Source organism: Dunckerocampus dactyliophorus, chromosome 5 (genome assembly GCF_027744805.1).
Source record: "Dunckerocampus dactyliophorus isolate RoL2022-P2 chromosome 5, RoL_Ddac_1.1, whole genome shotgun sequence".
In the NCBI taxonomy this organism is placed as follows: Eukaryota; Metazoa; Chordata; class Actinopteri; order Syngnathiformes; family Syngnathidae; genus Dunckerocampus; species Dunckerocampus dactyliophorus.
In genome coordinates, this window is record NC_072823.1 from 31,837,172 (window position 1) to 31,862,043 (window position 24,872).

Below are 24,872 nucleotides of genomic sequence, written 5' to 3' on the forward strand. Positions count from 1 at the left end.
ATGTGTATTTGTAGCACATTACCAGAAAGCACCATGTGTATTTGTAGCACATTACCAGAAAGCACCATGCATATTTGTAGCACATTACCAGAAAGCACCATGCGTATTTGTAGCACATAGCCAGAAAGCACCATGCATAGTTGTGGTATTTGTAGCACATTACCAGAAAGCACCGTGTGTATTTGTGGTATTTGTAGCACATTACCAGAAAGCACCATGTGTATTTGTAGCACATTACCAGAAATCACCATGCGTATTTGTAGCACATTACCAGAAAGCACCATGTGTATTTGTAGCACATTACCAAAAATCACCATGCGTATTTGTAGCACATTACCAGAAAGCACCATGCGTATTTGTAGCACATAGCCAGAAAGCACCATGCATATTTGTGGTATTTGTAGCACATTACCAGAAAGCACCGTGTGTATTTGTGGTATTTGTAGCACATTACCAGAAAGCACCATGTGTATTTGTAGCACATTACCAGAAATCACCATGCGTATTTGTAGCACATTACCAGAAAGCACCATGTGTATTTGTAGCACATTACCAGAAATCACCATGCGTATTTGTAGCACATTACCAGAAAGCACCATGTGTATTTGTAGCACATTACCAGAAAGCACCATGCATATTTGTAGCACATTACCAGAAAGCACCATGCGTATTTGTAGCACATAGCCAGAAAGCACCATGCATATTTGTGGTATTTGTAGCACATTACCAGAAAGCACCGTGTGTATTTGTGGTATTTGTAGCACATTACCAGAAAGCACCATGTGTATTTGTAGCACATTACCAGAAATCACCATGCGTATTTGTAGCACATTACCAGAAAGCACCATGTGTATTTGTAGCATATTACCAGATAGCACCATGCATATTTGTAGCACATTACCAGAAAGCATCATGCGTATTTGTAGCACATTACCAGAAAGCACCATGCGTATTTGTAGCACATAGCCAGAAAGCACCATGCATATTTGTGGTATTTGTAGCACATTACAAGAAAGCACCATGTGTATTTGTAATGTGTATTTGTAGCACATTACCAGAAAGCACTGTGTGTATTTGTGGTATTTGTAGCACATTACCAGAAAGCACCGTGTGTATTTGTAGCACATTACCAGAAAGCACCATGTGTATTTGTAGCACATTACCAGAAAGCACCATGTGTATTTGTAGCACATTACCAGAAAGCACCATGCGTATTTGTAGCACATTACCAGAAAGCACCATGTGTATTTGTAGCACATTACCAGAAAGCACCATGTGTATTTGTAGCATATTACCAGATAGCACCATGCATATTTGTAGCACATTACCAGAAAGCACCATGTGTATTTGTAGCACATTACAAGAAAGCACCATGTGTATTTGTAATGTGTATTTGCAGCACATTACCAGAAAGCACCATGCGTATTTGTAGCACATTACCAGAAAGCACCGTGTGTATTTGTAGCACATTACCAGAAAGCACCATGTGTATTTGTAGCACATTACCAGAAAGCACCATGTGTATTTGTAGCACATTACCAGAAAGCACCATGTGTATTTGTAGCACATTACCAGAAAGCACCATGCGTATTTGTAGCACATTACCAGAAAGCACCATGCGTATTTGTAGCACATAGCCAGAAAGCACCATGCATATTTGTGGTATTTGTAGCACATTACCAGAAAGCACCGTGTGTATTTGTGGTATTTGTAGCACATTACCAGAAAGCACCATGTGTATTTGTAGCACATTACCAGAAATCACCATGCGTATTTGTAGCACATTACCAGAAAGCACCATGTGTATTTGTAGCACATTACCAGAAAGCACCGTGTGTATTTGTGGTATTTGTAGCACATTACCAGAAAGCACCATGTGTATTTGTAGCACATTACCAGAAATCACCATGCGTATTTGTAGCACATTACCAGAAAGCACCATGTGTATTTGTAGCACATTACCAGAAAGCACCATGTGTATTTGTAGCACATTACAAGAAAGCACCATGTGTATTTGTAATGTGTATTTGTAGCACATTACCAGAAAGCACCATGCGTATTTGTAGCACATTACCAGAAAGCACCGTGTGTATTTGTAGCACATTACCAGAAAGCACCATGTGTATTTGTAGCACATTACCAGAAAGCACCATGCGTATTTGTAGCACATTACCAGAAAGCACCATGCGTATTTGTAGCACATAGCCAGAAAGCACCATGCATATTTGTGGTATTTGTAGCACATTACCAGAAAGCACCGTGTGTATTTGTGGTATTTGTAGCACATTACCAGAAAGCACCATGTGTATTTGTAGCACATTACCAGAAATCACCATGCGTATTTGTAGCACATTACCAGAAAGCACCATGTGTATTTGTAGCACATTACCAGAAAGCACCATGCGTATTTGTAGCACATTACCAGAAAGCACCATGTGTATTTGTAGCACATTACCAGAAAGCACCATGTGTATTTGTAGCATATTACCAGATAGCACCATGCATATTTGTAGCACATTACCAGAAAGCACCATGTGTATTTGTAGCACATTACAAGAAAGCACCATGTGTATTTGTAATGTGTATTTGTAGCACATTACCAGAAAGCACCATGCGTATTTGTAGCACATTACCAGAAAGCACCGTGTGTATTTGTAGCACATTACCAGAAAGCACCATGTGTATTTGTAGCACATTACCAGAAAGCACCATGTGTATTTGTAGCACATTACCAGAAAGCACCATGTGTATTTGTAGCACATTACCAGAAAGCACCATGTGTATTTGTAGAGCAAACAAGGTAAAAGTGGATTTTGGCAGCTAGCACCATCATGCTTGACTGGCATAATGACAGTTCAATGCAAACACAATGTTTGTGCATCTACAGTCTGTATGTTAATGCTAACAAGTTGTTTGTCCAAATATTAAGGGTGCATGATAATTATTGGCCCAAGAAGAAGAATTATGACTTCATACTGATAAATTCAATAACGTTAAAAAAATAGCTCAGATGACCAATGAGGCAAGATTATCTGTACTCTGCCACGGGTGGGTTAGCGTGAGCAAATCAAGCGCTCCTTTTCTGTCTTAACTGCCCCTGAGCTCACTAGCAAACAAACAAAATGGCGTCGATGGTGTGGGACTTTTGACCAAACATCAACCCTCATCAGCCACTTGAAAAGCCAGCATCGCGACGGCACCTGGAGCCCTGGGGCTTGTTCGTATCGTCACGGTGTTTGAAAAGTGCAAAAAAAGTTAGCCAGAGACGACCCAAGGGCTCCAGAAAAAGGTGATTTCATCATGAAAATGATGGCTTTTCCATCGTTGAAGATAGCAGCTTTTGTCGGCTAATCAACAACCCCTTTGAGCCACGCTTTGTACTTTGTGGCGACCCGCCACGACAAAATAAAAACTGCCACACCTTAAAAATGAACTTGGAAATAACGTCAAGTAATATATTGTATCAATGTGTATCCTGCATGTGCTTTATACAGTAGATACATATACAGATTATTATTTACGCACATATTGACCACTATTAGTTTGAAAACAATTTTGTTTTTCTCCCTTTGAAAAATGGCTGGCATTGAATGAGTTAAGCAGAATTTTAAACACTCAACATTTTTTGTACAGGACGCCTGGTGGTGAGGAGTTGAGCGACGCAAGCAGACATGATGAACATACGTGAATACTATGCTGGCAAAAATGTGCTGATGACTGGTGCAACTGGCTTCATGGGAAAGGTACAGCAGAGTAAAGCAATGTGTTATTGGTATCTTTTAATTTGACAAGCAGTATGCTATTTCAGGTCACATGCAGCTACGGCTGCAGCTATCGAACATTTTAGTCAACAAAATAAAACAGCTCACAAAATAACGAAGGACCAATTGGTTGATTTTTTTTTTTTTTAGATAGTCAAGCGTTTTATATATTGTTTGTAATTATGTTCTACATTGTTCGGTGTTTTGAAAGCGAACGTTCTCAAACCGCCATTTTGGTCTCCGCTTGTCAGAAGGGGGCGTTTCCCAAGTGACGTCAGCACAGTTGAACATCACAAGTAAACAAACATGAGAGAATGGATGCGATCGAAGATGTTTACGGTGATTATCGCAAAAGATTTGAGCGATGTGGCGTTATTTTTCGAGGAGGAGGAGGAAACATCTGGAGATGAAATAGAGAACCTGCAGAACATGGAATTAAGCCGTATTTACTGCAAACCACCGATGATGGGACTATGTCTGATGCTGAAGTCACAAAGACATGGAGGTGAAACACAAAATGGTAAGTGTAAATTACCTTGGAGGTGCTTATCCTTCAATTATTGTTTTAAATCGGCTTTTTAATGAGCGTAAAGGGCTCTTTGGAGCCTTTTTTTTATTGTGTTCGACTGTTGACTTACTGTGTTCTGTGGCAACTTTCTCCTTCTTGAGTCCTGTTGGTAGCTTCCTAGCATCGAAAATGTGTTTTATACTGTACCTGTAAAGGTGGTTCACCATAGCAGTCTTCAGTGAAATGAATGCGAAGCGGTGGTCCATATCACGTACACCGAAATTAGCACTTGCTTCGTTCCCCAGACATCCAAGACTCCACCCGGGGCTGCTCACAGCATGTGTTAGCTTACAATGTACCGCTCTCGTCCACGGCGCGTAGCTCCGTCCCCGCTGTCCTGTGTGGTCCACCTAGCGTTTACAGCTGCAAGCAGGGCAACTCACAGCATGTGTCAGCTTAAAGTACTTTCCTCGGCAACCTTGGTCTTTTGAAAAAGAAAACAAACTCACTCATGAATAGCAAGCGGAAACGCGACGTTTGGGCACGACGAGGATTTTGATGAAAAATATACCGAAACAAGTCGACTAGCTAGCATTTGTTTACAATCCTGCTCCTTCACCGACGTCACTTGGGAAAACGCCCCTTCTGACGAGCTCCGAGCAAAATGGCCTTTTGAGACATACAAAAATACAATATTTACTAATTTAATGTTTGCTTTCAAAACAAGGAACAACGTATATTGGAGCGAAGTTGAAAAATCTTGACCCTTTAACTGACATTGTGCAGCGGAACAAAGTGTATTTTACTACATGATGGTGCATGATAGATGAATTTATCTATCCCGGACTATAACTATTTCATGGAAAAAAGACAAACTGACATAGTACATTTTCTTGATGGCTGTGCATTTACAAATCCTGAACTTAGGCTGACTAGAAATAAGACAATTATTCTTTATGAGATAATGAATTTTTGCAGTGTTCCAAGTAAAATGAAGACACCTTCTGGAGTGTAACACATTACTCCCAACTAAGTGAGTGAGACACACACTTCCTTGTTCCATTACACAGTATCGTCTGCTATAAATGAGCAGATACTGATTGGTGAGCTAATATGTTTTTACTTTCCATCACAGTGTTTTTGCAGCTGAAATAAACTCTGTATGAGCTCTCGTTACCATGGAAATAAGTGGTCACACACTGGACATTAGCCGTAATGAAGAGAACGCTAGCCCTCCACACGGCTAAAGTGATGTTAGTAAGGGACATTAACCTTATTCTCACTCATTTGTGCTATGTTAATTTGACTGTCGCGGATCTTACGCTCCATTCGGGAGGAGACAACGCAACGTAAGATGTGCTGTTGTGGTATGCAAGTGCCGCGTAACAACGGATACCCGTTGCGGTGTTCAACTTGCTGTTTAGCCACATTTTCTGTCTGTTTTTTTACATTTAATTTGGTGAAAAAATTACAACTTTATTCTCTGTTTTCCTTTGTTCCTTTCGTTGCCTTGTCGCATTCTCTCGCCTCTTCAGTCTTTTCGCGCCGTTCGTCCTCTGCGTGGGTGACGTAAGCGCGTTGGTGACGCAAGCGATTCCTTGAGGCAGAAAAAAAATGGATTATTTTTTTTGGTTTTTAAATGGCTTCCCGTTCCGGTTTCCTGTTGAGAGCATGAAACATGAAACTTTCTCATTTGAGTTTGAATGTGAGTGAGTGAAAATGCCAACTGAGCATCTTTGGCGTGTGAGCCGAGACCATGAAGGTTAATTAGTTTTTTTTATTACCAAAGCTTTTTTCGACACTTAGTTTATTGAACAGAATGTTTGGAGTTTAATTTTTTAAACAGATTTTTTTGTTTGTTTGTTTTACAGGATTTTTATGCTGAAAATGTTATGGAGTAAAAATTTGTGTTTTGAACTGTAGTTCATTAAACTACATTTTAAAATTCAATGCAGTGTTTTAGAATTCAGCGCAAATTAATCTGATGTTTCAAAATTCACACGCACACTTACGGGAAATAAGACTGAATCAATTGGTCGTGTCGTCCAATCGGGTATGAAGTGCATAGTCACGTGACAAAAGTCTGACACAAACCGGAACCATCTGTGTGAGTTTCGAAATATCAAAATTATTTGCACTGATTTTTTTTTTTTTTTACACTGAATTTTTATGAACTGAATACACTGAATTTTAAAACATCGTATTTTAACAAACTGAAATTTTAAACACACGCCTTGTGTTTATTTAATTTAAGATTTTTTTTTTTAATTTAAATTAAATGTTTAATAAACTTGACTTGCAATTTGATTACATTATTTTGGATTATTTGTACCTATATTTTATAATATTTTTTACCTATAACTATATACATTTTTTTTCTTCTAAAAAAAATAAATGTGTAATTTACGATTAATTTTTTTTTCAATTACATTTTAGCATAATTTGGACAAAAAAAAGTTCAGTTGACAAAATTGACATGCAGCAAAATCAGTTACACAAATTCAGTGTAATTTGGTGGTAAAGAAACAACTTAAGCTTCATACAAGATGGCTGAATAACCAAACAAGCGCACCAGCAACAGTTTGTTAGGCAGGCCATATCGTACGACAGCCGAGATGGTGTACGCCTGGGGTGCTCACACTTTTTCAGCCTGCGAGCTACTTGTAAAATGACCCAAAGTCCCAAAGATCTACCTCGTACTATTAGTCGTACTACAATGAGTACTGACACTCCTGATCAAAATTTTAAGACCAGTTGAAAAATTGCAGGACACAGTCAAGACACGGGATCATCCTCGGTCCAAATGATGGGACATTGAAAGGTGGAAGAAAGTTTTCTTGTCCCTTGATGGCTGATGGCTTCCAACGTGACTGGCATGACAAGGAGATCCCACCTGAGATGTTTTCCACCATCATGATCCTTCAATGGAACAATGGAGCTTCAGATTGTGAAGAATGTGCAGGGGTGTCAAACGGCAGCCGGCTATGTGGAGATGTTGCAGGGGGCATCCCTCATGACTGAAGGTCCTCGTGTGTGTGGTAATGACTGGCTTTTTCAACAGGACAACGCTGCACTTCACAAAGAGGAATAAACTCACTTTTTTGGACCATCCTGCGTGTTCCCCTCATCTAAATCCAATGGAGAACATTTAGGGATGGATTTACAAAAATGGACATCAGTTCTAGACTGGGGATGCCCTCCGTGAAGCCATCTTCAACACCTGGAGCAACATTCCCACTAGCCTCCTGGAAACATTGGCATCAAGCATGCCCAAACCCACTTTTCACCTCATGAACAAAAAGTGTGCATCTCCTGCAACATTTTATTTCTATTTAAGGTTTTTTTAAGCTTTGGTCTTAAACCAGGGGTGTCCAAACATTTTCCAGCGAGGGCCACATACTTAAAAATGAAAGGATGTTGTAAACCAACACATATTGATATGCTAAGAAGCTATATGTAGCTCAAGAAAAAACTGGGTGAAATGCTACTAAAAATGATGTTTTTTTCCATAATAATAAGTTTAGTCTTGTCAGATTGTAACTTTTGTTCATCAGCTTTCCTCTTGTAAATTTTGTCCTTGTAATTATGACTTCATGTCTTTTAAAACAATAATGTATTTTTTCTTTATTTCAACATCGTTACTAAAATGACATTTTTCCTTATTTTGCAACTTTATTCTTGTAAAATTGCTTAATATTTTGACTTTACTCTGGCAAAATTTCTGCTGTTTATTTATTTTTTATTTTTTTTATAATTTTCCAAATATTTCAACTTTCTTGTATATGTTGACTTTATTTGAAAGTTATAGATTTTCCCAAGAAACCCAAGTTTCCAAAAATGACAACTTTATTCATTGTTTTAAAAAAAAAAGATTTAATTCAACTTCATGCGACTAAAATGATATTTTATCTACTAAAATGATATTGTCTTGTGAAATTATGGCTTTTTTTCCCCCTTGCTACAACTCTTTTCTTAATATTATTTACTTTTGATAGATTGTCCCATTTTTGCTGCTTTTTTTAATTTTCCTCGTTAAAACACATTTTTAGACTGTGCTGTGGGCCACACTTTGGACACCCCTGTCTTAAACATTTATCAGCTGATGAACAGCCTATTTCACTTTAAGTCTAGTTTGCAATAAACTGTCCCATTTCTTCTTTTTGCATTTTGAATCTCTACTTAGAAACTCCGTAAGATCCAACAGTGAGTCAACTGGTCTTAACGTTCTGATCAGGAGTGCATGTATCTCCAACTCACAAACACGTCTCTCCGTCCACCCTCGGAGCAACACATCCTCATTTTCCATCACTTCACCGCAAGGTGCGTTCACGGACACTCCGAACTCCGAACATCAACACAAACGAGTCGTAGGAAACCATTGGGCCTCAGTGAGTAACAACAGCTATGATGTATTTCACTTCACAGCTAAGTGGGGCGGTTACATGACTACTGCTGTGTGAGCATGAATGAAATACAACCAGTGAGTCATCTCACATTTGTCGTTTAAAGGGATAGATGAAGTTGTATGACATCCCCATCAGCAGTGGACTACACTTGATGGGGATGCCATACAACTGTCCCTTAGACCTCACTCAGAGTGAATATTATCCATATTACTACGCAGCATCTGAAAGTCACGTTCTACCCTTTCCTTTGTGACGACTAAAGGTGCTGCTGGAGAAGCTGCTGAGGTCATGCCCAGGAGTTAATGCTGTCTATGTGATGGTCAGGTCCAAAGCTGGCCAGGACTCCCAGGCCCGTGTTACTGAAATGATCAGTAGCAAGGTAAGAGGTGCAGAGAGATGCACCATGGCTTACTTTGGTCCGAAAAACCACTCACCTTCTGAAGACACCTTACAGGCACAATGGAGGGGAAACAGGAGGGTGTTGGTAGAGTACTACTATCACATTTTGTAGCTATTACTGGTGTTAAGGGTGTTGTCTAGTGCAGTGGTTCCCAAACTTTTGAGGGTGGCGTACCCCTTCAGACATTGCACATGAAGCCATGTAGTACCCACTACTCCTGGACACTTAAAAAACAAAAACCTTTTTATCTTAATTCACTTGGAATATTAGTCATAATTAAATCATTCAATACCAAAGATGTATTTATACACCCGAACGGCCAATCAATCCCAAAAGGTCTTTTTTGGGGGGGGGGTTTACGCGAGAGGCAAAAAGAGGTGATGACGCAACTGCAGACTAAAAGGAGTCACTTTTCGAGGCGTTTTAAGCAATAAAAAGAGCCATGGGGTGGCGAAAGTGCATTTGATAAGAGTTCAGTATGGATCATTTGCATGCAAAAACACGCATGACCGCAAGGAGGAAGTGAGAGAGCATAAAGGAGTGTAGCGTGCAGAAGGTGACGCTTTGTAGGGACATTTTAACGCATGCACATGCACGTGCACACACACAATGTGAAAATTGTAAATAAATTGTTATTTTGATGTAAAACAACCCCCTTTTCTATGTTGGTATAGTTGTTTAGCTATTTGGGCTGTCACAAAAGCAGAAAAATATTTGTGTCAAAGTGACAGCCATGCATCTTTTCACAAAAAGCTGGTTTTCTTCCTTTTTTAGTTGTGTAGTGATATTTTCCTGAAACCTACCTATGTGCTACTGCTGATTTTACTAAGGAACGGAAAACAGCAAAAAAAAATTTCTGATGAAAGTTGAGAATCTTATCTTTCTTTTGGAAGGTTCCATGTTTATATAACCATAGAGCACAATATTCTGTGTGCCTTGAAATATAAGTCAAAATGGTCTCAAATGGCCGCTACTGAAGGGGTTGAATTTTGAAAAATGGCTTTAGTTGAATGAGTTAATTGGTTAATGAATTTTATACTGCATCCAGGTCAAAAATGTGTATTTTGCATGGTCATATTTGGATAAAGTTGGACATGAGCGCTGATAAATAAGTAATCATCCTACATATACACTCCTGATCCAAATCTTAGGACCAATCTTAGGACTAGACCATTGCTAGAATTTGCATTTTGCACATTTGGATCTTAATGAGGTTTTAAGTAGAGCTACAATATGCAAAAACAAGAAAGGGGAGTGAGACAAAAAACATTTTGAAAAAGTAATTTATGGAAAACAACAATTAAACTGAAATAGGCTGTTTATCAGCTGATCAAAAGTTTAAGACCACAGGCTATAAAAGCCAAAATCTTCTCAAAATGTACATTTTCTGTCAGGCATTCCCACTGTCTTGATCACACAATACATGAAAATGAAGTGGATAATTCAGTATATTGCCGTGCACATGCGTGTCTGCTTTCTTTGTCTTCCACCTCCAAACAGGCAGAAAGAGGTTCACTCTGCATTGCTTTCAGCAGCTTGGTGCATTTGTTCCATAGAACAACGGCATGGATCATCTAGTGTCTCGTTATAACACCCCCCCCCCCCCCCCCCCACCCCCACCCCCACTGAAAAGTATTGAAAATATCTGTTGAAGGTGAGGATTTTAATCTTCCGGGTTTTGCTTCCTTACTGTAGTTGTTTGACAGGTTGCAAGATGAGCAGCCATGCTTTGCGGAGAAGATCATCCCAGTGAATAGTGACCTGACAAAGCCAGAACTGGATCTGAGTAAGGAGAAGCAGAGTGCGCTGGCTGAAACCATTCATGTTGTCTTCCACTGCGCCGCCACCATTCGCTTCAATGAGCCACTAAAGTGAGTTGAAATAGTTGGGAACAAAAATGAAGTTGTCATCTTTTTGAAAATTAAGTTGGGGAAAAAGTTATTATATTATGGGAATAAGGTCATGATATCATGGGAATTAAGTCATAATATTACAAGATGAACATTTACAGGAAACAAAGTAGAAAAAATATTGGAAAATGAAAAAAACAACAACAGCATAAATGGAGAAAGAAGAATTAAGTCAAAATTGTAAGAGACAAACATGTTCCAAAGGGAATAAAGTTTCAATTTTTCAATAAATGTAATATTATGAGGAAAGGAAATGTCATTTTAGCAGTGAAGAGTTTAAATATTAGAAAAAATTTTTTTTAAGTCATATCAGAAACCAACAAACCGAAATATTTTTGGAACATTGGGGGGGGTTATAATATTATGGCAATAATGTAAAAATATTATGGACATAAACTTGACAAGAAAAAAGTTGGAAAAAAAAAACACAGCGTAAATCTGAAAAAATAGCTGTCCAAATATTAAGAGACAAAAGTTGAAAGCATTCACATTGTCTTCCACTGCGTCACCACTATCTGTTTCGATGAGCCGCCAAAGCGGGTTTTTTGAAATTGCTTTTGTATTTGTCAGCCTTTTCTGTGAACTGGTATTGGATCTCATTTGCTTGTGCAAAGATTGATTGAATGAATAATATGTGGCATGCATTCACATGCAATGAATGCAATGCATACATTTCTAAATGTTTGCTCAACTTGTCATTAGGGCTTAGATCTTGAATGATTTGGGTCAAAGTTGTTTGCAGGCGACAGAAATATTCGCCTGTCCCTCAGCTCAGCAAACATCTATTGTGCCGTTCTTTTGGTCATAAAGGGCACAGTGCCTTTTTGAATAGTACTTCAAGGCGCTGCCCCTCTTTGGCTACAAATGACACATTTTGAGCTCTCGAGATATGAAGTAACACCCCTATAGTCAATTTTACACTCCTATTACCCAATATAATAGACATAAGAGAAAATAAGACATAAGACATTGAAAACTTGTTTATTGTATTGTACTTTATTTATCCCACAGCAGGGAAATTCAATTGTTACAGCAGTAAGCAAGATACGCAAGTAAAGAATGCATAGTGACATAATGACTACGACATGGTTCAGGTGGTGCAGGTGTTGTAGAGCCTGACAGCGGTCGGTATGAAGGACCTGTGGAACCTCTCCTTCTTACACCGTGGGTGTAACAGTCTGCTGCTGAAGGAGCTGCTAAGGGAACCCACAGTGTCATGTAGCGGGTGAGAGGTTTCGTCCATGATGGATGTCAGCTTAGCCAACATCCTTCTCTCCCCTACTTCCTCCACGGAGTCCAGAGGACCGTCCAGGACAGAGCTCGCTCTCCTGATCAGTCTATTGATCCTGCTCCTGTCCCTGTCCGTGCTGCCCCCTCTCCAGCAGCCCACAGCATAGAAGATGGCTGAGGCCACCACAGAGTCATAAAAGGTCCATAAGAGAGTCCTGCACACACCAAAGGACCTCAGTCTCCTCAGCAGGTGGAGGCGACTCTGGCCCTTCTTGAGAGTCTTGCTGGTGTTGAGTTGCAGCTGGTTAAGTTCACTCCAGGTGACAAAGTCCCTGATGACCGTCCTGTATTCCAGATCATTCCCCTCTGAAACACAACCAACAATGGCTGTGTCGTCGGAGAACTTCTGGATGTGACAGTGTGTGGAGGTGTAGAGGGTGAAGAGGAAAGGGGAGAGCAACGTACCCTGAGGGGCACCTGTGCTGCAGAGTACCATGTCAGACACACAGTGACGGAGCCTCACATACTGTGGTCTGTTGGTGAGGTAGTCTATAACCCATGCAGTCAGGTGTTGGTCTACTCCCACACTCTCCATCTTCACTCTGAGTAGTGACGGCTGGATGGTGTTAAAGGCACTGGAGAAGTCAAAAAACATGACCCTCACAGCACTCCCGCTGTCCTCCAGGTGTAGCAGTGATCTGTGCGGCAGGTAGATCACTGCGTCGTCCACTCCGATCCCAGGCCGGTAAGCAAACTGCAGGGGGTCCAGCTGAGTGCCCACCATGGGTCGCAGGTGCTTCAGGATAATCCTCTCCATGGCCTTCATCAGGTGAGTGGTCAAGGCAACAGGCCTGAAGTGGTTAGGCTCCTTGGGACGCGGTGTCTTTGGGATCGGGACCACACAAGAGGTCTTCCACAGGGCCGGGACTTTCTCCAGGCTCAGGCTGAGATTGAACAAGTGCCTGAGAACTCCACAGAGCTGGTCAGCACAGTCCTTGAGGATTCTAGGGCTGATGCCGTCCGGTCCCGGGGCCTTCCTTGCCTTGATCTTCTTCAGTTGACTCCTCACCTGATCATCAGTTATGGAGAGGGGGGTAGAGGATGGCTGGGATGGGGATGTGATTTACGACCGTCTAAATATTTTTTTTCTAGACATGAAATAACACCCCTATAGTCACCTCTACATTTCTACTCTCCAGTATAGTCATCCATCCATCCATCCATTTTCTTCTGCATATCTGGGTCCGGGTCGCGGGGCAAGCAGTCTGAATAGGGCAGCCCAGCCACCTCTTTCAGTTCCACAGGGAGGACACCAAGGCGTTCCCAGGCCAGCTGTGAGACATCATCCCTCCAGTGTGTCCTAGGTCTGCCCCGGGGCCTTTTCCCAGTTGGGCATGCCCGGAACAGCTCACCAGGCAGGCATCCGGACTAGATGCCCAAGCCACCTAAACAGGCTCCTCTCCATGTGAAGGAGCAGTGGCTCTACTCTGGGCTCTTCCCCTATCTCTTAGGTGAGTCCGGTCACCCTACGGTGGAAACTCATTTCAGCCGCTTGTATCTGCGATCTCGTTCTTTCGGTCACGACACAAAGCTCATATGTGAGGGTGGGAACATAGATGGACCGGTAAATTGAGGGCTATGCCTTTCAACTCAGCTCTCTCTTCACCACGACGGTCTGGTACAGCGACCGCATTACTGCAGACACTGCACCAATCTGCCTGTTGACCTCACGCTCCAACCTCCACTCACTCGTAAACAAGACCCCGAGATACTTGAACTCCTCTACTTTGGGCAGGACCTTATTCCCAACCTGGAGGGTGCAATCGACCCTTTTCCAAGTGAGAACCATGGTCTCAGATTTGGAGGTGCTGAGTCTCATCCCAGAAGCTTCACACTCCAGTAAACGCTGACGTTCATCGCCCAATGAGGCCATCAGGACCACATCGTCTGCAAATAGCAAAGACGATGTCCTAAGGCCCCTAAACTGGACTACCTCGACGCCTTGTTCAACGGAAACAGGCTCGACTTACTGCTGGCAATGCGAACTAGGCTCCTGCTCCGGTTGTACAAGGACCGAAGGGCACGTAGTAGCACGCCACCAATCTCGTACTCCCGGAAGACCCCCCAGAGGACACTATGAGGGACACGCTCAAATGCCTTTTCCAAGTCCACAAAGCACATGTAGACTGGTTGGGCTAACTCCCATGTACCCTTCAGTACCCTCATAAGTGGCGTAGAGCTGGTCCAGTGTTCCGCGACCGGGATGAAAGCCACATTGCACCTCCTGTAGCCGAGGTTGGACTAACAGTCGTACCCTTCTTTCCAGCACCCTGGAATAGACTTTCTAAGGGAGGCTGAGGAGTGTGATCCCCCTATAGTTGGAACGCACCCTCCAGTCTCCACCCTGGTCTGCCAATCCAGACTTCTTGACTTCCACACAATTTTGAAGAGACATGTCAACCAAAACAGTCCCTCAACATTCATTCATCCACTGGGGAGCGCTTTGACTACCCCAGATACCTCAGCCAGGGTAATGGAACTGTCGGTGTTCCTGTCCTCAGACTCTGCTTCCTCTATCTATAGAAGGTATGTCATTGGGATTGAGAATGGCCTCAAAGTATTCCTTCCACCGTCCGACTATATCCTCAGTCGAGGTCAGATCACCATCCCCACTGTAAACGGTGTGTACCGGGCACTGCTCCCCCTTTCTGAGTTGTCGGACGGTTTGCTAGAACCTCTTTGAGGCCGACCAAAAGTCGTGCTCAATGGTCTCACCAAACTCCTCCCACACCCGAGTTTTTGCCTCAACCTGGAAGCCGCGTGCCGCTTGGCCTGCCAGTACCAGTACCAGTATCAGCTGCTTCAGGAGTCCCACAAGCCATCCATGCTCGACAGGACTCCTTCTTCAGTTTGACAACAGCTCTGACCTCTGGTGTCCACCATCGGGTTTGGGGCTTCCCGCCATGACTGGCACCGACCACCTTTCGACCGCAGCTCCGATTGGCTGCCTGAGCAATGCAGGCACGGAATACGGCCCATTCGGACTCGATATGCTCATCCTCCCCCGGGATGCAGGCAAAGCTCTGCTGGAGGTGAGAGTTGAAGACTCAACCAATGGGAGATTTTTCCAGCACACCCTTGCTACACATTTGGGTCTCTCAGGTCTGTCCGGGATCCTCCCCCACCATCTAATCTAACTCATCACCAGGTGGTGATCAGTTGACAGCTCAGCCCCTCGCTTCACCCGTGTGTCCAGAACATGTGGACGCAGGTCTGATGATACATAGACCTGAGGCCCACGTTGTCCTGGTGCCAAGTGCACTTGTGGACATCCCTATGTTGGAACCTTCTAACGTTTTTAACATTATTGGCGCCCCTGAGAAGTGAAATAACACCCGTAATCATGGTTTTTCCAAGGATTTTTTTTACGCTGTGGTGGTGGGCTGCATAGGAGGCGAACTGCCTCCGCTGTTATTTCGCTGCTGCGTTGCTGTGGCAGGAATTTTTTCTTAAACGTTGACATTTATTGTCTGTAATAATGTCAACATTCGGGTCGTTTCAACAGGCTTGAACAACAAATGCATTCATTCACTTTAAATGCCTTTTCTTCCACTCGTTATCTGTCAAGTGCCAACTGGGCAGACAGGTGATTCTGGTGTATGTTTTTCAAAATAAAGTGTAGTGAAACGTTTTTATGGTATTAGGTAGATTTTTTTTTATTTCAAATTAATTGTGGTCGATATGTAAATAATAGGCTTATGTGTATCTATATACCGTAGCACAGGGGTGCTCACACTTTTTCAGCCCGTGGTCTACTTTGTCATAAAGATCTACCTCTCACTATAAAAATAGAGACTCTATCGGTGTATTTTATTGATAAGTATGAGTATTTATGTAGGTTGTACATGTATATCGGGTGCACACAATCAAAATGATCTACCTCTTACCATAAAACATATGGCATATATAAAATCTAAGCAGTAAACTTTGCAACTACTATACTAAATACTAATGATTATTAGTACAGTAAGTCCCCAGATGACCGTTCTTAAGTCAAATCGTTCTTAAGTCGAATCAAAATTAATATTATCAATGATATAGGTACTACATGTACGTGTATACATATACAGTATATGTGTATGTAAATATGAGTTTGGATGCAGTAGTAATATTAAACGAGGATAATTAATGAAAAAAACAATAATAAAAATGATATAATAATACGTAATGATAAATGTTATTTACCTTTGAAGAGGAGTGGTTGAGCATACGTCCTTGTGGAGGAGTTGGAGGAGGAGATATTGAAAAAAGGACAAATGTTGGTGGTGGTTAGACTCTTCGAAAAGAGGTAGTGTTCTGTGGGTGGTGTACAATTAGGCAGGCCTATTAACTCTTCATAAACTTTAATCAGACGCTCTGTCCGGGCGTATCATCCAGCTACAACTTAGCTTTCCTAGCTTTACCGGAAGCTTTCTCTGCCCAGCGTCTGTTAGTCTCATTAGCTCTAAGGCTGCCCCTTGGTCCCAATAGCAGTGTCACAGTGCCCTCTACTGGTCAAGCATGTACAGTAGCAGTATAAATACTGATTCCTAAGCACTACAAGGCAAAATAAAATAAAATATAAACCAGTCGGCTTGTGTTCGTATCGGCGAGTGTTCGCTAGTCGGGTGTTTGTAAGTTGGGGACCTAGTGTATTTCACATTCACAGTTTCAGGTTTACAGGTCATCAAATCATTCAGTAATTCCCAATTCAAACCTATATGGCAATAAAGATGATGACACATACAGTAATTCCTCAACAGTTGTGTACATAAAGTGAGTAATATGTCTACTAGGCTACGTTCGTCATATATTACGTCCAGGTAGCATTTGCTGTCCAACATGACAGATACAGTATAGGAGAAATTAAAGGCATGATGCAAAAGGCAATGCAGCCGTAGTCAAGGCAACATTTTATAGCTTTCAGAAATGGGCACATTTTCCAATTCATGGTGAAATTGTAATTTATTTCATTTCCAAGGTGTGGCGGCTGTTACTGAGCCATGGTGATCCATTCCATGTAGCGGAAACCCTGCCTATGGTCACCTTTATGTTCCTATTACCCAATATAGTAGAAATAGTAAGAGAAAATAAGACATAGAACAGTTGTTTATGACCTTCTAAATGCAGGTTTAACATTATTAGAACCCTCTAGACATGAAATAACATCCCTATAGTCAACTTTACACTCCTATTACCCAATATAGTAGACATAATAAGAGAAAATAAGACATTGAAAACTTGTTTGTTAAATATGCTTTGTAACATTATTAGAGCCCTCTAGACATGAAAAATAACACCCCTATAGTCAGCTCTATAGTCCTATTACCAAATATAGTCGATATTATAAAAGAAAATAAAGACATATAAGAGACATACAACCTGTTTGTGACCTAAATACAAGTTTTAACATTATTAGTGCCCTGTAGACATGAAATCACACCACTATAGTCAGCTTTACACTCCTATTACCCATTATAGTAGACATAATAAGAGAAAATAAGATATAAGACATTGAAAACTTGTTTACCACCTTCTAAATACGCTTTTTAACATTATCAGAGCCCTCTAGACATGAAATAACACCACTATAGTCACCTTTACAGTCCTATTACCCAATGTAGTAGACATGATGAGAGAAAATAGGATGTTTAAGACATAAATAAAACTCCTGCTTGTGTGTATCAGAATAAATGTATTCCACATTTGTGAACGTACTGTAGTCTCAGAGAAGAGACCGACAATGTGGAGTCATTGTGTAGTTATTCGACTATACATTCAGTGATAGCTAAGGCTAGTTGCTAAACTTAATGGACTTGCATAACAACATTTCTACACGTATGTTTGTCTTTCTTGGTTCTCAGAGATGCAATGCAGTTGAATGTCTTGGCCACTCGGAAGATGCTGGCTTTGGCCCATAAGATGAAGCATCTGGAAATCTTCATCCATGTGTCCACAGCTTATGCCAACTGCGATCGTGAGCTCATTGAGGAAGTCGTCTACCCTCCTCCCGTAGACTACGTCAAACTCATTGACGCTCTGGAGTAAGTGGATTTGGACTATGGCCCGGTGCACTGATGTGCTGGGTAATGTTGGTGCATGGCATGCATGTTTTTACTTTCTTCAGATTGCAAAGTGAATAGTGATCAATGGCCTCTACAGTTGGGTTAAAGCAGTGCAGGGGTGTCCATAGTGTGGCCGTGGGGCCATTTGCAGCCCACGGCTGGTTCTTTATTGGCCTACGGCACATTCTAAACATATCATTTAACAAGGAAACTAAAAAAAAACATACAGCAATTGCGTCGTAATATTATGAGGAAAAGTAATGTCATTTTAGTAGTAGTGTTGAAATATGAAATAATTTTTTTAAGGTCATAATACCAATGAGAAACAGAAGAAAATAAAATCGTAATTTTTTGAAAATTATGTTGTGGGGGCGGGAAGTTATATCATGGGAATTCATAAGTCATAATATTACAAGAAGAAAATCTACAAGAAAAAAGTTGAAAATTTACAAGAATAAACCTGTAATATTATGAGGAAAAATGTAAAATTCAAAGTGTTGAAATATTAAAGAAAACAAGTCGTAATATTATCAGAAACAGACTAAACAAAATAAAGTTACAATATTATGGGATTATACTGTATATAGTGATAATATTATAAAGTCATAGTACTACAAAAAAAATTACAAGAAAAAAGTTGAAAAAATGTTTGAAAATTAAAAAAAAAACCCAGCAGAAATGGAAAATAAATAGAATAAAGTCCAAATATTAAGAGAGAAAAATTGGATTCTAACGAGAAAAAGTTGCACTTTTACAAGAATAAACTTGTAATACTATGAGGAAATTTTATTTCATTTTAGCAGGAAGGAGAATTCCTTTTTTCAGCATTTTTTTTTATTATTTGGAATATCAGAAACAAAATAAAGTTGTCATTTTTGGAAAATTGGGTAGGAGGAGAAGTCAAACTATTCTCAGGAAAAAATTTAGTCGTAGTGTTGAAATATTTAAGACATATTTTAAAGTCATAACACTGTGAAAAACAGAACAAAATAAAATGTGATTTTTTTTCAAATTGTTTTGGGGTCATTATTACGCAGCAAAGAGTTGAAATATTAAAGAAAAAAGTCATAATATTATCGGAAACAGACTAAACAAAATAGAGTTCTCATTTTTTGAAAATTAGGTTGGGGGAAAAAAGTTTTATTGTTAGAATAAAGATGTAATACTCCAAGAAGAAAATTTGGAAAAATACACAACAATAAAAATAGGAAGAAAGGAGCAAAGAGCAAAGTTGATATTCATAATAGGTGTTTTCATGTATATGACAAAACTGATTCTTGAAATATACAGGATACTGCATATATCTTCTTAGCATATTGCCTTAGAAATGATCAAACTGGCAGAGTTGCATCCTTTCTGTGGCCCTCGCTGGAAAAACCTTGGATGCCCTCGGAGTAGTACATAATTTGTGGAGTATGTTTGTGGGTTTTGGTGGAGATTATTCTGACAATGTGGATGCATTCAAGTGGTGCCGTGACCCCTTTTGCTTTGTGTAGCCCTCGGCTGTTGTGGCATGGATTTTCCATTTGACTTGTTTTCAATATGACTGTACACTCATAATGTTTAACCTCCGGGGCGGTGCACTTTGTTTGCACAAACTTAGGCCTGTGACATTCGTAACAAATCTGTTAAGTCTGCGCGTTTGTACTGCACCTCTTCTTCTTCCAGTCATGATCTCACCAAAAAACGTTTCTGTTCAGGTTATTTTCTTCTGAAGAAATATGTCAAAAGAAACGAGCCATGCTCCACACAGCATAAAATGTACAATGCCCTTTTCATTAACAGCTCATGCAAAGAGGTCAGACGAAAACCGAAACGTACCAAAACAGAGGCCTTTTTTCCAATAAGAAATCCAATGAATCCATTCCAGACACCCAAAAAATATGACCAAAAATACATTTTTTTCAAGATAATTGGCATGCAGGAGCCAATTGCGAATACAGTCAAACCTGTCTGTAGCGGCCACTGAAGGGAAACGGCAAAAGTAGCCGCTATAGACAGGTGGGCGCTATAGACAGGTTGGTGGCCATTTTGAATTTGTGCGCACACATATGAACATGTATTCACAAAAAGACTGGAGCAAAACCAAGAGACATAGGGGGAAAAGGCTCTGTTGACACATAAACAGGTAGGTAAATCTAGGTAACAGCTCCGGTGAGGAAACTAGTAATATCATTAACAACAATAAACCAGCGCCGCACATTCGAATGTGCGGCGCAGGACAGGAGACGCTCGCTCCTGTCCTGGAGAACGTCACAAATTTCCATCTTTTGATTTTTTTTAAAACACGATTTTAAAAGCAAGAAATAAAAATGTTAGTGAAGGAGCCCGAGGATATATGTACAGGATACGCTTGAAGCAGTCATGAATGGGTGTGTACGTGAACAATTGAGTGCAGAGGAGGTGCGAAGATCGTCGTAAACTAACAATAGCATCGCTCCTTTCTTATTGAATGGGCTTCTAATCTCTAATTAGTCTGCAATAAGTGATATTTTAGATGTTTTATTCAGGTGTTTGGGCTATTTTACAATCTATTCACGGCATTGCAAAGTGGGAAGATTACCGTTTTGGCCGTCATTGAATCTTTTCAGGGCGGCATTGCAAAGTAAGAAGACGGCTTTTTTATGTCGACCTACGACTCAGTAATTAAAGTCTACACACGATGGCTTCATTGCTTAAAAAACAAAACTTTTTTGTGCATGAAGCTTCTGCTTGAGTTGGCATTTTGGCCGCTACATGCGGTCAGACATTGACCAAGGGAGACAAAATGGGTGGCCGCTGGCCGCGTTGGACAGTGACTGCTATACACAGGGTCTATAACATGTACATTTGCTGCGGGGGATTTTTCAGCTGCTGCTATAGGCAGGTGGCCGTTCTATAAAGGTGGCCGCTAAGACAGGTTTGACTGTAATTATAAATAAGGAATAGATGGAACTTCCCGTACATCCGGGCGAGATGGAATTCAATAGTGTTGTAGTGTCACCTTCTTTACCAAACTGCTGCCACTCACAACTTTCTGTGGCCCCGTGGCGGGTTATTTAGTAGTCACACTTCATTAAAAAATGCACGGACAGTGAGTAACTTTGTTTAGGCACATGATTTCGCAGAGCAATACTGACTAGTCGGCTACGTGCGATATTGTACAAAAACCAAGACTGTTTCTTTGCAATTTTTTTTTTTTTTTACTAAAATAGAATCATAAGGAAACTATAGAGTGTACGAAAACCGAGGTTTGACTGTGCCAGGGCTGTCTTTGACGAAGGATCTTCATAATCTGATTCGTGGGCCACATGGTGGCCTGGTGGTTAGCATGTTGGCCACACAGTCAGTCAGAGGATCTGGAAGCTCTGGGTTTGTATCTCCATTTGGGCATCTCTTTGTGGAGTTTGGGTGGGCACTCTGGCTTCCTCCCACATTCCAAAAATATGCATGTTAGGTGAATTGGAGACTCTAAATTGTCCATAGGTATGAATGTGAGTTTGAATGCGTGCTTGTCTTGTTTAAACTCTGGTTTCCTTGGGGGTGCAAGACCACACTTCCTCTGCACACGTCTCACCTGACATTACTATAAAGGGTGAAATCTCACTTTTGGGTATTAACATTTCCTCCAACCTGTCAGACCTGATCCGCTCGAATTATACGATTCGAATTATATGATGATTTTACCAAAGGTTCATTATCTATTTTCCATGATCCCCACCAAACCATCTATAATTTGGTTCAAGTCATTAGATTCATGAATAAATAAATTTCTTTGGAAAAATAAGCCAGCATGAATAAGTCTCAAAACGTTACAAAAATCTAAAGAATATGGGGGCTTAGAACTCCCAAACTTCTCCAACTACTTCCTTGCAAACAGGTTACAGTATATCTTAAAATGGATCAAACCTAACCCATTGGATTATTTATGGCTGGACATAGAACAATCACTTAGCCACGACATCCCAATTTGTAACCTGCCCTTCATTAGCCAAATCCTCCGGAAAAATAATTGTTTTAAAAGTATAAATATAAGCACCACTCTGACAGCTTAGTGGGAATTTCTAAAAATAACTAAATTCTCGCTCACTCCTTGCCAATACACTCCCGTCTGGAATAATCCTGACATCTTGCTTAAAGAGAAACCATTAAATTTCCCAACATGGCACAAAAAAGGAATAAGTTGGATGAAAAATATAATTATAGGAAACAACTTTATCTCATTTAACGACCTTGTTACACAGTATGGAATAAATCATAACAAATTTCTTGAATACATACAAATTCCTTTCTGGTGGTGGGGGCTCGGCCTGGCTGTTTGGGGCGGGGCTTTCTGGCCGATGGAGGGTGGCCCCTCTCCTTTCATGCATTCTCAGTGAAAATTACATGCTCACCCACTCGTGCACCTTTATTTACATGTAGACTTGTACACATCCAGAGATACCTGTACATATGCACACTCACAGTACATACGTACTTCCCCACATTACTCACGGAGTTAACCAGGGTGTTATTGTGTCGTTGGTGTTATTCCAGTGACGGTGATGTCGGCAATATGATTACAGTTTTTACAATGGTGTGCATTACAATTCTTGTCAGTTATTCAGCTCATTAAAAAGAAATGCGTTGCTATTGCAACATTTTATTTCTACAGCCTATTTCACTTTAATGCTTGTTTGCAATAAATTGAAAGATGTTCCAGAGTTGTGCGTTTGGTCATGTGTTGGTTTTGTCCTCCAGTTGGATGGATGACGAGCTTGTGTCCGCACTGACTCCCAAGCTGATAGGGCAGCGTCCCAACACTTACACCTACACAAAAGCACTGGCGGAGTATCTGCTGCAACAGGAAGCTGGGGACCTCAACGTTGCCATTGTCAGACCTTCCATTGTGGGAGCCAGCTGGAAAGAACCGTTTCCAGTGAGTTTCTCTTCCCATAATTCTTTGTTTCTCTTTTCAGCCATTCAAATAATCAGTGTTGCTTTCCTTTGGCTACTCTTTCAGGGTTGGATCGATAATTTCAATGGACCCAGTGGAATATTCATTGCTGTAAGTAGTTTTTTATTTTATGGTCAATCATCTTTTCTTTATTATTATTATTATTATTATATTTTTTTCTTTATTATTATTTGTCTTTTGATACTATGATTTTATTCTTATAATTTTTAGACTTTATATATTTTTTTAATAATTATTCTCATAACATATTTTTTCTGTAATATTTCCACTCCATGCCACTAATGACATTATTTTTCTCATAGTATTAATATTATTATTATTGTTATTATTATTATTATTGTTATCTCGTAAAATAGTGACTTTTTAACACTTTTTTTTCTCTCAATATTTTGACTTTAATCTTGAAAAATTTTAAGTGTTTTCCCCCCTGTTGTTGCTGGGGGGGGGTTTCTTCAAAAATTTCAACTTTCTTCTGAAGTAATCTTGGTAAATTTTCTTTTCATAATATTATGATTTTATTCCCATAATATAACCCCCCGAACCTGTTGTTGTAAAAATGACAACTTTATTTTACCTTCTATTTTGTTTGTCATAGTATTACAACTTGAAAAAAGTAACATATTTTTTCTTTAATATTTCCACTCTATGCCACTAAAAGGACATTATTTTTTCTCATAATATTACTAGTTCATTCTGGTAACATTGAGACTTTTTTATGACTAGAATTTGCCGTTTTTTTTCTCTGTGTTTTGACGTTATTCTTGTAAATTACAGCTGTCTCCCCACCCCCATTTTTGCTGTGTTCTTTCTTCAACAAATATTTCTACTTCCTTCTGAATTAGTCTTGGTAAATTTTCTTTTCAGAATATTATGAATTTTTTAAAAATTGCAACTTTATTTTGCTTTCTGTTTTCTTTCTTATATTATTCCAACTTGTGTAAAAATAACATTTATTCTTTAATATTTCCACTCTATGCCACTAAAATGACATTATTTTTCTTGTTAGAATACGACCTTTCGCTAATATTTGTATTTTTTACGTAAAATTACAGCTGTTTTTTTCCATTTCAGCTGGGTTTTTTATGATTTATTCTTATTGTTGTTTATTATTATTGTTTACTCTTGTAAAATTGTGACTTTTTAAACACTTTTTTTTTCCTCTCGATATTTTGATTTTATTCTTGAAAAATTACAGCTGTTTTTTTTCCCCATTTTTGTTGGTTTTTTTTCTTCAAATACTTCAAAAACTTTCTTCTGAAGTAATCTTGGTAAATGAAACTATGATTTTATTCCCATAATATTTTTACATTATTGCCATAACATAACCTTTTACCCCCACCTAAATTTTCCAAAAATAACTTTGCTTTTTGTTTTTTTTCCTCATATTTTTACAACTTGTATAAAAACAACATACTTTTTCTTTAATATTTCCACTCTATGCCGCTAAAATGACATTATTTTTTCTCATCATATTACGAGTTTATTCTTGTAAAAAGTTCCAGCTGTATTTTTGGTATTATAGTATTCTTGGTAAATGTTCATAATATTATGCCTTTATTTTCTATAATATAACTTTTTCCCCAATCTAATTTTCCAAAAATTGCAACTTTATTGTTT

General features: G+C 39.8%; 1 protein-coding gene across 5 annotated transcripts in view; it reads left to right on the forward strand.

Moving 5' to 3' along the window:
* Positions 1-24,872, forward strand: part of far1 (fatty acyl CoA reductase 1) — a 69,584-nt gene that overhangs the window by 13,962 nt on the left and 30,750 nt on the right. For 3 of the 5 annotated variants that reach the window (XM_054776124.1, XM_054776125.1, XM_054776128.1), the window contains exons 2-7: positions 3,634-3,743; positions 8,938-9,054; positions 10,771-10,946; positions 18,119-18,298; positions 23,039-23,216; positions 23,301-23,345. In XM_054776124.1, the coding sequence (XP_054632099.1) occupies positions 3,672-3,743; positions 8,938-9,054; positions 10,771-10,946; positions 18,119-18,298; positions 23,039-23,216; positions 23,301-23,345 (768 nt within the window). In that variant the 5' untranslated portion in view covers positions 3,634-3,671. Of the gene's footprint in view, positions 1-3,160; positions 3,290-3,633; positions 3,744-3,792; positions 4,282-8,937; positions 9,055-10,770; positions 10,947-18,118; positions 18,299-23,038; positions 23,217-23,300; positions 23,346-24,872 lie in introns of those variants that run through there. The other 2 variants (XM_054776126.1, XM_054776127.1) reach the window with 2 other exon arrangements.